General features: G+C 41.3%; 1 protein-coding gene across 2 annotated transcripts in view; it reads right to left on the bottom strand.

Annotated features, from left to right (window-relative positions):
* NSD3 (nuclear receptor binding SET domain protein 3) overlaps positions 1-14,186 on the bottom strand; it is a 97,569-nt gene that overhangs the window by 61,142 nt on the left and 22,241 nt on the right. For both annotated transcript variants that reach the window (XM_068970893.1, XM_068970894.1), the window contains exon 2: positions 2,019-2,740. In XM_068970893.1, coding sequence (XP_068826994.1) covers positions 2,019-2,696 — 678 coding nt within the window. In that variant the 5' untranslated portion in view covers positions 2,697-2,740. The remainder of the gene's footprint in view (positions 1-2,018; positions 2,741-14,186) is intronic.

Here is a 14,186-nt window from a genome sequence, read left to right as displayed (position 1 = left end):
CCAGCCCTATTTCTATTGTGAGATATATTAATATATATATTAATTTCTATTGTGAGATATATTAATATAAAACTATACGTTTTAATATTTTTATCAATGAGGCAAGAAGTCTAGCCTAGTAAGGAAAATCTGATATTCTCCTATTTGCCGGATTCTTTAGAGCAAAACAAATTTGGGCCAGCAAGATGGTTCTTAGAACCTCAGCTAGAACCAGATTCAGGTTTTATGCATTTTCATGATTCCCAAGGGTCACTGGGGTTTCACATGTCTTTTCACTGCAGGTCCATGAAAGAAATACTACAGTGGATGTATCTGGAGGGGGAAAAGTTAACTTCTCTCCTTTCACTGATTCATTCACTTAATCAACAGTGTAAGATACTACATGAGCTAAGATCTATGCGAGGCGGGGGAGTGCATTTAATAAATGACTTAAGAAATTTAAAGGCATTTCAGAAACCACTTAGCTTCAGAGTCATTTTACAGCTACAGAACTAAGATGGCAGAACTGCTAGTGTCCACAACTTCTCTTTATCTCATCACTCAGTTTATTTTCTTCATAGCACTTATCACTATCTGAACCTAGACACGTTTACATGCACATGCGTGCACGTGTGTGTGTGTGCGCGTGTGTGTATTTTCTGGCTCCTCTTACTAGAATGTTAGCACCCTGAAAGTAGGCATCTTTACTTTTCACTGCTGGCCAACTTTCAATTCTTAGAAAAGTGTCTAGCACACATTAGGTACTCAGTGGATATTTGTTAAGTGATTAAGATAAACAATAGAAAATGAGAAAAACATATTGACTTATCACACTGAGACTTGTGAGAGCCTAGAACAGGTGTGACCTTTACTCCAGTGAAAGATCATGTTGATCTGCATAAAGAAGTGGAACTCAGCTACTAAGGAAAAGATGAGTTGGTAAGATGTAAACATTTCTTTGAATAGAAGATAACAAATTAACTTGCATACCAGATGGAAAAGCACTCATTTCTTCCCAAATAGGTCTGGGGACATCTTCAAGTCATACTGTATATTAGAATATTAATGAAAAACTCTTCACTCAAGCTAGAATTGATTTGTTACATACCTCTTGTTATTAAGAAAATTAATACTGAAACCTCAGAGATGTTAAAAAAAAATTAGTAGCACGCATCTTAAGTTACCAGCAAAGGATGACTTTTATAAAATGCTACCTGAAGTTTTAATGAGTATGTATGAATACTAACTCTGATTTTAATAAAGAGTTCCTTTGTTTACCTCAGGTTATTTTGCAGCAAACACACTAGGATGAATGTAAATCTAAGCTCTCCTGGCAAACACTGGTCCAGGCGGTTCCTTTGTGGTACAGTGGATAAGAATCTGCTTGCCAGTGCAGGAGACACGGGTTCCATCCCTGGTTGGGGGAAGATCCCATATGCTGTGGAACAGCTGAGCCCACACACCACAGCTACTGAGCCCGTACTCTAGAGCCAGGAGCCGCAACTACGGAGCTGAAGCCCCAGTGCCTTAGACCCTGTGCTCTGCAACAAGAGAAGCCACCGCAATGAGGAGCCTGCCCACTGCAACAAAGAGTAGCCCCTGCTTGCCACAACTAGAGAAAGTCCACAGGCAGCCAGGAAGACCCGGTGCAACCAGACCAAAAAAAAAGCTGAAGTTCTGAAACAATGGAAAACCAATTTCATTAACCATATTCTCACTGACTTTCCTCTTCATCTTCAGAAGCCAGTTTATTACAAGCAAGATTAAGTGAGACTGCTAAACAAAGACACATCAGAGGCAAGACTTTTAGTGTCACATGTTTTTAAAATATTTCTTTACTCAGATGATGTCCATTCATTTACTCAACAAATATCTACTTACCACCTGTCATCATAACCCAAGCTCCTTGCCAGAGATCAGAAGAAAGAAGTTATCAGAAATATTTACATTTGAAGAGATAAAAACTGGAAAAAGATCTCTTGGGCTTCCAGTAAATGTGAAAATATTACAAAATTTTTCAAAAAGATGTTTCAACTTACATTTTGTTCTTCTGGTTCTAATTTGGGGATTTTGTGCGACTTGCGCTCTTCAGATCTAGCTGGGTCATGCTTGTTGCTCTTTTTCCTCTTTTCTTTTCTGCTTTCATGCTTTGACTTTGTGTGCTCACTTGCCTGGACTTCATTTAAAAGGTCTCCACAAAGGGAAGACTCAAACAATTCCCTGCCATTCTGGATAGTTTTGGTTATTTTTAGTTTAATTTCAGGTGAGCCAGTCTTCTTTGGAATCACAGTTTGTGGTACCGAAGGAGGAGGTGGTGGTGGCTGTGGAGGAGAAGGCTTTTCCAGAATTTCATGGGGTCGTGTGTTTGGAATTTCTGAATGGTAATAGTCAGTGGGGCTAAAGTTTCTAACTGCACCAAAGCCGTTGGCGGACCCATTGGGATACTGGTTATACGGCTGGTATTTGGTTTGAGTTTCGTACATGCTGATGGACGGTGGGTAGCCATTCGTGAGTGGAGGAAGATCTTCTGTTGTGGGTGGGTACTGAAAGCCTTGCTGCAAGGTAGCTTCATATGGTGTCTGGCCACCATCTTCAACAATGTCACTGTTGTTATCAAAGGCATCCTCCTGGCGGATGTTGGCGGAGTCAATGAGTTGAGGTGGTTGCTGAATTGTGTTTCCCATGATCCCTTGCATGAAAGAGAAAGAGAAATCCATTGTTCTGCTCCAGCATCCTTAACTTTCCCTTTCTCTCATCGGGCCTAAAGTTTTAAAAGAGAGATCAAAAAGTGTTAGTTAATAACCTCAAAGGCTAGATGGCTAATCAATAGCAAAGGATTAAAAGAAAATATTCTGAAGCCCATTTTCATATCCAGATCTGCACAAACACTGTTTTTAAAACAAGCAGCCAATGTGATTCTGACACAGAACACTTTTTATTGTAAATGCTTATCTGTTTGAAACTCAATGACTGTCATAACAACTTGAGTAACAAAAATTTTGTCCTCTTTGCAAACATGCAAAACTGTTTTGACATTCCTTTGTTTCCCAAGTCTCAGTTAAAACTGGTAATTGCAAAATCAGCAGTGTCTTGACGCATACAAATTAAGTTCCATGGGAGTTTTCCTTGGATCATTCATCCAGTAGTTCTGTTATTACAAAAATAATAAAATCTTACTGCAAATATTTTAAATACAAAATTTAAAAGGCCGATTAAGTCACGTGTAACCACGTAAATACTTCAGTGGGTATTCTTCTAGATCTATTTATTTACACACAAAATATTTAAAATAGTTTAATCTGCGACTTGCTTATTCAACTTAAATCCTAGCTATCTTTCTACATCAGCCATATACAGATCATTCTCATACATCCTTCACTCTCTAAGTGGCTGTGGTCACACAGTAAACAACTGTGGAATCTACCATATTTAACCATGACAATCATTCAGTTGCTCACAACTCTTGGATATTATAAATGGGCTTACAGAAAACTTCCTTGAAACTGTATCTTTACGCATATATGTATTTCTCTAGGACAGATTTGAAATTCCGATGATACTGTAAAACTGTTCTGTAGAATAGCTTATTATAGGCTGTACCGTATCAATTTATACTCATACCAATAGTGTGAGGGGACAGCTAGTTCCCATGCTCTTGCCAGCATCTAATTGCTTTTAATCAGTGATATAGATAGTAGAATCATCTTTACTTTTACAAAAGGCACATGTCAAGACCTATGTACTGATGACCCAGATTCAGTAAATCTGGGGTGAGGCCTAGGGCATGAGTATTTTTTTTTCCAGTTCTCTATATATTTGTTATTTATTTTTAGTTGAAGGATAACTGCTTTACAATATTGTGTTAGTTTCTGTCATACACCAACTTGATTCAGCCACAGGTGTGCATATGTCCCCTCCCCATTGAACCACCCTCCCACTTCCCACCCCATCCCACCCCTCTAGGCTGTCACATGAGCTCCCTGAGTCATACAGCAAATTCCTACTGGCTATCTATTTTATATATGGTAGTGGATACACTTCCACGCTACTATCTCCATTCGTCTCACCCTCTCCTTGACCCCCTACCCTCCATGCCCACAAGTCTGTTCTCTATGTATGCATCTCCACTGCTGCCCTGCAGATAGGTTCATCAGTACCATCTTTATAGATTCCATATATAAAGCATGAGTATTTTAACACCACATTCCAGCTGATACTGATGCACACTGCTGGCCAGGTCACTGCTTTACTTACAGTTACGTTGCCTTTTCTAGAAGGTGTCTGGAATTGCCCACACCGTGTGACAATGTTACAGTATGGATGAGCATCTGTTAGGAAATGCTTTGAGACCACTCTGCTCTGTCATAGGTTTGACAGGTCCACATCTTGAGACAGGAGATTAATGGACTGCCCAGATATAATTTTGAAAATCCTATAAACACCTCTTCTAAAAAGCTCTGAGGCTGAGAGGATTTCACTACTGTGTCAAGTCTGATGAGCTAACTGTAGATGGCAGAATGCAGGGAAGTGGATTTGGAGACTAGAGCCCAGTTCAATTCTGTGATTTACTGGTAATGTCCACCATCGTGGTTCTAGTAGAAAAACGGTAAAGCAAGTAAGCCAAACAGTGAAAGGAAGAAGGAAATAAAAGCTGACAACATTTTCCAAGGTGTATACAATTAAACAGCTGTTTATTCTGATGTTTGCAAGTGGAATGAATGTTACCAGTTCTTAACTTGCAAACGAATGAATATGAGAGCTTACAGAAAATCAAATTGCCTTTACTGCTCTATACTGGAGTGAGGTGGGGGGGGGGGGGGAGGCAGCAGCCACAGGATGTGAGAGAGCACTCCCACTTCCTTAGCATCTACTCTGGACCAAGCACTTTTTACACATCTCACTTAATCCTCAAAACAACTCTTCAAGGTGGAGTGACTCCTGGCTCACAGATAAAGAAAGTGAGCTGCAGAGGCGTTCTTAGGGGGCTTGCTTAAACCCCAACGCCAAGAAGGCTGAATCAGGATTTGCACGTAGGCATCTCTGACTCTGAAGCCCAAGATTTTTGCCATTACGCCACTGCCACTTTCCTCAGGTGTTAAGTTCTGAGGATTTGTTTCTTCTGTTCAGGTATTGGGTTGGCCCAAAAGTTTGTCTGGTGTTTTCCATTACATCGTACGGAAAAACCCACATGAACATTTTGGTCAACTCTATTCTTTATTGCTTGGTCACTGCTAAAACAACAACTAACCATTTCATAATAACCACCACTAACACTTAAAAGAGAGTTTAGTATGTGCCAGGAGCCACTCTAAGAGCTCTATAAACAGGACACCATTTAGTGCTCCCAACAGGCAGTCTGGTCTCAGAGTCTGTGTTCCTAACCAGCATATCATACTGATAATGCTCATAAAGGTTAGAAATCATTTATATATATAGCTTAAGAATTGAACCTTACCCTAATCTGACCCTTGACAAAAATATGTAGCTCACAGACACAAGAAAGTATGTTCTAAATTCCGTAAACACACATGGGGCAAGTATACAGGTAGAATTCAACAGTTCTCCAAACTTCCAACTTGAAAGCAAGTTAAATACCAGCATCTGACATGATGCAATCTGTGCTTTTGGTTCTTGTAACTGTCATACTCAAGATCAGCTTCCAGATAATGTCCCATAGTCTTTAAAGGTTTTCAGGCACATGCACTCAGGGACTGCAAGGAGATCAAACCAGTCAATCCTAAAGGAAATCAATCCTGAATATTCACTGGAAGGACTGATACTGAAGCTGAAGTTCCAATACTGTGGCCACCTGATATGAAAAGCCAACTCATGAGAAAAGACCCTGATGCTAGGAAGGATTGAAGGCAGGAGGAAAAGGGAACAGAGGACGAGATGGTTGGATGGCATCACCAACTCAATGGATGTGAGTTTGAGCAAGCTCTGGGAGATGGCAGAGGATAGAGAAGCCTGGTATGCTGCAGTCCATGGGGTCAGAGAGAGTCCGACATGACTGAGCGACTGAACAACAACAATTCAGATTTCTGATACTTCGAACTAGTTCCAAACACAAACTTCTAAGAAGTCTGGCATTTCCCCCTTCTCTTCTCTAGCCCTATAACCAAATAATTTATTTTAGTTTGAACTAAGAAAAGAAATAACATTACTATATTACAATTACAGCATAAAAGTTGGAGGGCTCCCCAGGTGGCACTAGTGGTAAAGAACCCACCTGCCAATGCAGGAGACATAAGAGACATGGGTTCAGTCCTTGGGTTGAGAAGATCCCCTGGAGAAGGAAATGGCAACCCACCCAAGTATTCTTGCCTGGAGAATCCCACGGATAGAGGAGCCTAGTGGTCCACAGTCCAAAGGATCACAAAGAGCTGGATACCACTAAAGTGACTTAGCACACACGCACGCATAAGAGTTTGCAATTACACAGTGTTTTCACATACTTTCTTATTTGATCGACAAAACAATCCTGTACAGCTGACAGGGCAGGTGTTAGCTTCATTTTTCAGATAACTACATTCAATATTTGCCAAATTTCCCAAGACTACAAAGCTAATTAGCGAGTAAGCCTGAAAAAGAATCAATCTCTTAGCTTTCTAATCCTGTGTTGTTTTCCACGAGATCACATGCCAGAGACTATCCAACCACCCAGAGACAACACAAAATTGTCTTGAGAGTCGTATGTTAAAGCTGAGCAGACTGTCCTTTCCTAACTCAGCTTTGCTTCCAGACTACCCTGCACTGCTCGCTGCTTCCACTGTTTTTCCAGCTCCCAGGCCAGGAGCCTCAGGTTCATATGAGGGTGAGTGATTCTTCCTTCTCAGTGAAGCCATAAAACTAAACATTGGACAAGTCTAGTACCTATTCCTTTGAACTCTGATTTGTTCTCTTCCTTTAAACTGTATTTAGTTTTGGCTGTGCTGGGTCTTCACTGCTGCTCAGGCATTTTTTCCTAGCTGCAGAGAGTGCAGGCTCCTCTCTGGCAGCCACGTGTGTGCTTCTCATTGCAGTGGCTCCTCCTGCTGTAGAGCACGGGCGCTAGGGTGCGTGGACTTCAGCAGTCACCGCTCCTGGGCTCTAGAGCACAGACTCAGCAGTTGCGGTGCATGGGCTTAGCTGCCCTGGGGCGTGTGCAATCGTCCCAGCCCAGGGATCAAATCCGTAGCTCCTGTGTTGGCAGGCAGATTCTCTACCGCTGAGCCACCAGGGAAGTCCTTGATTTGTTTTCTGATTTCTATATCCATGTCAGGCCAGGCCCTCATCAGCACCTGATCCTGGAACTACAACTGATTTTCTAGGTATTTCTCACCTCTAGTCTCTTCCTGCACAGCTGCCAGGGGATGCTTCTAAAGCCAACCTGCACCGAGTCTGTTCCCATGTTGACGTTCTAAACTTCACACATCAAGTCTCTTCTGTGCCTTTAGAGATTTTCCACAATCTGATTTTTTTTTTACCAACCCAAATTGCAAGGGCATGAATGACCTTTTCTGAGCATCCACTGAGCCAGATATCTATAAACTGTGGCCTAATATACTTTATTTAATCCTACGAAGCAAAGTATTATCCCCATCTTACACACGAGAAAGGATGGGGCTCAGAAAGATCATGTGATTTCCCCTTAGTCACATGGCCAACAGAAGTTGAATAAAATGGTGAATTTGTATCCTTTAACTCCAGTACAGTACCAAGTAATGTCAGGTGGTGCAGTGGTAAAGAACCTGCCTGCCAGTGCAGGAGATATAGGAGACACAGGTTCCATCCCTGGGTCGGGAAGATCCCCTGGAGGAGGAAAGGGCAACCTGCTCCAGTACCCTTGCTGGGAACTCCCCTGAACAGAGGAGCCTGGGGGCTACAGCCCACGGATCGCAAAGAGTCGGACAGGACCAAGCGACCAGGATGCTCTACATAGCAGCTGCCTCATAATCTTTGAACTACCCAAACTTCCCACTTTAACCCAATATGCTCCAGACACACAACCCAAGTGCCTGTTGGGCAGCTTCACTCACATCTCACAAGCGCCTTAAAATGTCTAATAGTGAACTCTCAGTTTCTATTTTACTTAAATGTGTCCTTCCCCTGAGAAGAAAATGAAACCTCCACCTACCAGCTGCCAAAACCAGAAGCCTGGGAATCATGACACACCCCTTTCACTCACTCCTACTCTTGTCCAGCCGATCCATAAACTCCCCGAGCCTTACTCCCCAGGCAGCTGACTCACGCTGGTCTATCTCACTCCACCTCTGGTTCCTCACCGAGGCTCTTGCACAACCATCTCCCTGATCTCCACACAACCCATGTCCCCAGAGAATGGCCTGTCACCTTTAAAAAAAATGAATCCAATCGTGCGACCACCCCTTAAAATACAGCAGGAAAGACGAACAATAGGGAGGACTCACAAACGTCAATTTGAACAAAAGTGGTCAGACATGGCGATTTCACTTACACAGTACACAGTGTGATTTCATTTACACAGGGGTCAGAAACAGGATGAAGTTAGGCCTAAATCTACAGGGACAGCTGTCAGAACAGTAGCTGCTTTCTTGAAAATGGTGCTGTAGACACTGGAAAGGGGCCACAGGGAGGTTTCTGAGCCGCTGGTTATGTTCGATTTATTCATCTAGATAGTAATGACATGATTTACTGCAATAAGCAAAAATAAGCAACAAAACCTTCAATGCCCTCCCAGTGGCACTCAAGTAAAATCTGGGCACAGCATCATGCCTGCGTGCTCAGGCCTCAGTTTGTAAACTACCAAAATCATCTACCAACACTCGCCACAGAAGCATCACACTCCGGCCACAGGGGCTTATCAACTTCTCAAATGTGCCCACTTCCATTTCTGTCATTGGAATTTTCACCTCTGTTGCTCCAACTACCTGCACACTCATTAACTCTCAGAGAAGACTTCTGCGGTCCTTAGCACCCTCTCCTCACTGAGTCTGTTTTGTGTCCTTCATAACAGCACTTACAATAACATGCCTTGTACAAATATGCGTTTCCCTTTTTATGGTCTCTCTCCCTCATTCCACTGCATGCTCTATAAGCACAGGGACTATGGATATCTTATTCAAGGCTAGATATTCAATACTGTTCAATTAATAAATGAATGAAAGCATCTCTGACCTCAAAGGGCTTAAAACTAATATACCTTCACTGACCTGCAGGATTTCTGGGGATATTTCACCCATGATGTAACTCCACTCACCCACTAATTCCTGGTTTGGTAAAAAATGAGTTATGCTTATTGTAAAAAAAAACAAACAAAACACTGACACCCATAGTTACATGGTCAACTGATCTTCCACAAAGGTGTCAAGTAATTCGAGGAAAAGGACTTCCCTGGTGACTCAGTGGTAAAGTATCCGTCCGTCAATGCAGAAGACATGGGTTTGATCCCTGGGTCAGGAAGATCCCCTGGAGAAGGAAATGGCAACCCACTCCAGTGTTCTTGCCTGGAGAATTCCATGGACAGAGGGGCCTGGAGGGTTACAGTCCATGGGGTCGCAAGAGAGTTGGACACAACATAGTGACTGAACAGCAACAACAAATTCAAGGAAAAAGGATGGTATTTTCAACAGACAAGGCTGGGAAAAAATATGACTGGATAGCTGTATGGAAAAAGCAAACCTCACCCTTACTTTACTTTACAAAAAAAATAATTAAAGTTAGTTCATAAACCTGGTACTGAAGTCAAACCATAAAACTTCTAGACTAAAAACATGGGAGAAAATATTTGATTGTGTTAGGCGAAGATTTCTTCCACAAGATGCAAATATCATGACCTACAAAAGAAAAAGATGGATAAAATGGACTTCAAAATTAAAAACTCTTGCTCTTCAAAAGACACAGTTAAAAGGGGAAAAAAAGTGAATTACAGGCAGAGAGAAAGGTATCTGCAAAGTGCATATCGCATAAAAAATATCCTTATACTTTTACATTCTAGGAAATGGGGAAAGACCCACCAAGGGTTTTTGAGCAAAAATGGGACAAGTGAAATGATGGTTTCAATATTCATCACTCCACAGGTGGCTTACTAGTTGCAAACAGAACTGTGCACAGGACAGAGTACTTCACACAAGGGAGTAGGTACGGTTTTACCAGAGGCAGGCCAGCTGGCCTCCTGGGCCTCGTGGTGTGATTCATGCACACATCATCATTCCCCAAGTCCTCTTCCCAGTGCTTACACCAAACCTCAAAATGAGGAAGCAATCAGACAAATCCAAAGTGTGGGACCTTCTCTCAGAAAACTGGCCCCAGCTCTTCAAAAAGTGAAAGTTACAAATAAAAGGTGGAAAGACCGCTCTTTATTTGAAAAGACCAGTGCAATTCGTGAACTTTGATTAAACCCTGGATGTAAACACAAGCATACACAGAGAGGTAAAAAACAGTGTTTAGGAGAAAATGAGAATTTAAAATGCAAACTAGGGGCTTCCCTAATGACCAAGACTCCCGTCTCCCCATGCAGGGGGCCCGGGTTCCAGCCCTAGGCAGAGAGCTAGATCCCACACACTGCAACTGCAAGTCCTGCCTGCAGCAACTAGGACCCAGCACGGCCAAAGAAATAAATATAATAATATTTCAAAAATAAATAAGCTATTAAACAATGGTGCTGTTAATTTTCAAGGGTATGATAACGCTATTCTGTTAATGTAAGAGAATGTCCTTATTCTTAGAAGAGCTATGCTTAAATATTTAAAGTGTCCTAGGATCCACAACTTTCAAATGGTTTAACATTTAAACAGTACATATATCTAGAGTAAAACAAAGAAAGCAAAAAATGTTAACAACTAATCCAGGTGTCGACTATAATAGTCTTAATTTTCCTAAAGATTTGAAAAATTTCAAAGTGAAATGTTGGGGAAAAAAATAAAAATAAATAATTTAGCTACGGGGCTGGAAGAAATATTAAAAAGAAAAAGCAACTGCTTCTTAAGGCAGGACAGCATGCATTAAATCTTGACAGCATATTCTGACCAACTCAGCCAAACGGCTCACTGTATCATATTTTCTAGGAAGTCTAAGCATGAATAGAGTCACACTTTCTCATATTGCACCTCCAAATAACACAATAATGCAATCAATAAAGCAATTTTAATAATTTTTTTTAAAAAAAGGTATTTTAGGACTATAAAATTCTTTACATAGTGATTTTTATACATACTGGAGTCTGGTGGCCAGCATTCAAACAGCAGAAACACTAATTGACATAGAGAATTAGGAGGCAGAGATGCGGGTTCGATCCCTGGGTTGGGAAGATCCCCCGGAGGAGGGCACGGCAACCCACTCCAGTATTCTTGCCTACAGAATTCCATGGACAGAGGAACCTGGTGGGCTGCAGTCCATGGGTTCGCACAGTTGGACACAACTAGTGACTAAACATCAACAACAGTGTTGCTGTAGGAATTAAGAGAATCCATGAGCAGCGGACAACGCCCAGAGTTAGAGCTCAGTATCTGTTAGCTGTTACCATAATATTATCATTCAGCACTGGGCACACAGAACTTATGAAAAACCTGATCTCTGACCCAAAGGCATTTACAATTTCTTTAGTATATAAGACAAGATAGGATATTATGGTCAAGACTCATAAAATAGTAAACAATGTAAACAACATTAAACAGAAGGTGACTAAGAATTACATTGTGTGTCATCACAATTACAACAGACCTTTGAGAGCAGTGCTCAAGCAGGCAAGGAGGCCTCTAGACCATGAAAGATAGGCAGGGTTGGGGGTTAGGTGTTCTTCACCCACACATTTTAAAACTACTCCACGGGAGTCATCAAAAACTCTCACACCTTTGTCATTAACAAATCCCTGATAAACATGTTTTAAACTTTTTTGTATTACTAAAGTAATAGTAATAATGACTAGCATTTGAGGACTTAACTACATGTCAATACTATCTCAAATGCTTCACATTTGTGTGATTATTTCACTCCCCAAAACAGGTCTTTGAGGGAATACTATTACTACCCCCATTTCACAAGTGAAAATGAAGGCCAGTGTGATTAAGTGACTTCCTCAGCCAGACATTCTGTAAATGGAGAATCCACACAGAGGCCCTCTGCCCCACATTCAGACTGGCTCTTGACAAGTAAACGCATTGCCCACAGTCCCTAAGTATGTCAAGTAAACAGCAACACAAACATTCACTTTACTGAATTACTTACTGAAGTAATTATTTACTGAAATCATAACGCACACTTCCTGAGTGTTAGCTCCGCTGCCCAGAGCTTACAATTTGGTGGGAAACATAATGGACTAGTGTTCGGCCCATTGTTAACATGTAGTTCCAAGTAAATGAAACCACCACAGGCTAACAATTTAGGACAAATTCTTCCTCTAACCAGTGTTTTCACACTGGTTTTTAAGATGAAAGAAATCAGTGAATGAATACTTTTTCCTTATTTTTGGTGAAGCTGTTCACAAACATTTTTTATAGTTTTATTTGTTTGTTTATTTATGGCTGTTCTGGGTCTTCGTTGATGCACGGTCTTTTCTCTAGTCATGCTATGCAAGCTCTAGGCGCATGCGCTGCAGTAGTTGTGGTATGTGGGCTGAATAACTGTGGCTCCCAGGCTCTAGAGCCAGGCTTGGTAGCTGTGGCACACGTGCTTAGTCGCTCCGAGGCATGTGGGATCTTCCCTGACCAGGGATCAAACCCGTGGCAGGAGGATTCTTTACCACTGAGCCATCAGGGAAGCTCCATAGACGTTTTTAAAGGAAAACAGTTGAAAATTATCAACTAAAGCTTTAGGCCATTCATTCTCCAGCTTATTCAGGAAAGGAGTGATAACAGAAAAGTTTACTTAAGTCAATCTCAGATACAAAGTCTAAAAAAAAAGCAGCATATGATGTTTCAGATGAACAGTTGAGCTACTCAAGTATTCATGACATGTTAAATGTAAAGTCTAAGTCACCATAACAAATTCGTATCCTAATGTGAACAATTTCCTCTCGTAGACTGTACATACTGCTGGATTCTACTTTACAGAATTACACACCAAGCTGTATGTACTTATTTTCCTATGTTTAACATCAGTTTCTTCTCCACAGAAAAAAAAAACTACATATTTCATTATAGGTTAAAATTCCTCATATTGACATCATTATTCAGGCTTTTTGGAATCAGAAGTAGCTCTAAAGGTGCCATATAAATAACCCATTTTTATCTTCAGACCCAATTACCCCTTCAATACATACCTAGGTTACTTAATTTGTAAATCTAACCACATCACTTTCCTGTTTAAAAGCCGTCAATGATTTCTAGAAAAAGCCAACAGAGCACACAGGCCCTCCAAGCAAGGTCCCCATCCCCATCTCCAGCCTCAAGTCACTTCTGTACACTGGTAATGTCAGGTTACTCGGAATGACTGTACATGCTGGGATTTCACACCACTGTACCTTTACTAATAGTGTCTCCTATACCTGCCGTGCTGAGTCACTTCAGTCATGTCCCACTCTATGTGACCCCACAGACTGTAGCCCACCCAGCTCCTCTGTCCATGGGATTCTCCAGGCAAGAATAGTGGAGTGGGTTGCCATGCCCCTCTCCAGGGGATCTTCCTGACCCACGGATCAAACAGCCATCTCTTACACCTGACCTGCATCAGCGGGTGGGTTCTTTACCACGAGCACCACCCAGGAAGCCCAATATGCTCTTTTACTTTTTTTTTGTTTGCTTGACTTATTTAACCATCTTGAACTCAGAAAGTCATTTCCTAGAAGTACTCACTTAAGTTCCATGCTAGTCTGAGTAACTTTTCTGTTTCCTAAGATAAATAATACCTCTTAGAATTCATCATGAAACTGATTGTGTGATTTTCTTAAGAGCAGGAAGTAATTTTATTCATCCATATGCTCCTAGAACCCAAATTGAAGGCTAGAGAAGGGGCTTCAGTGAATCTTTGAAACTAAACTATATGAACTTAAGGGAGCTATTACATATAAATGAACTGTTTCAAAGAGAGTTGAGGATCTTTCTATGAAGAATGCAAGATAATATAAAGGCAACTGTGGTCTCCTCAGGAATATCCTTGGCAAAATCTAACCATTCTCCAAGCCATTACTGAGATTTTCCTTAGTTCTGGACTATGCTTCCCTGTGAGGCTTAAAGCCCCAAGAGACTGACATGAAGTCAAATGCATTTCCAAGGAGCGTCTACTAACCCAATGAAAGACTGAAAGATATCAAA

Source organism: Capricornis sumatraensis, chromosome 4 (genome assembly GCF_032405125.1).
Source record: "Capricornis sumatraensis isolate serow.1 chromosome 4, serow.2, whole genome shotgun sequence".
In the NCBI taxonomy this organism is placed as follows: Eukaryota; Metazoa; Chordata; class Mammalia; order Artiodactyla; family Bovidae; genus Capricornis; species Capricornis sumatraensis.
Note: the sequence above shows the minus strand (reverse complement) of the source record. Positions and strands in the feature narration are given on the sequence as shown.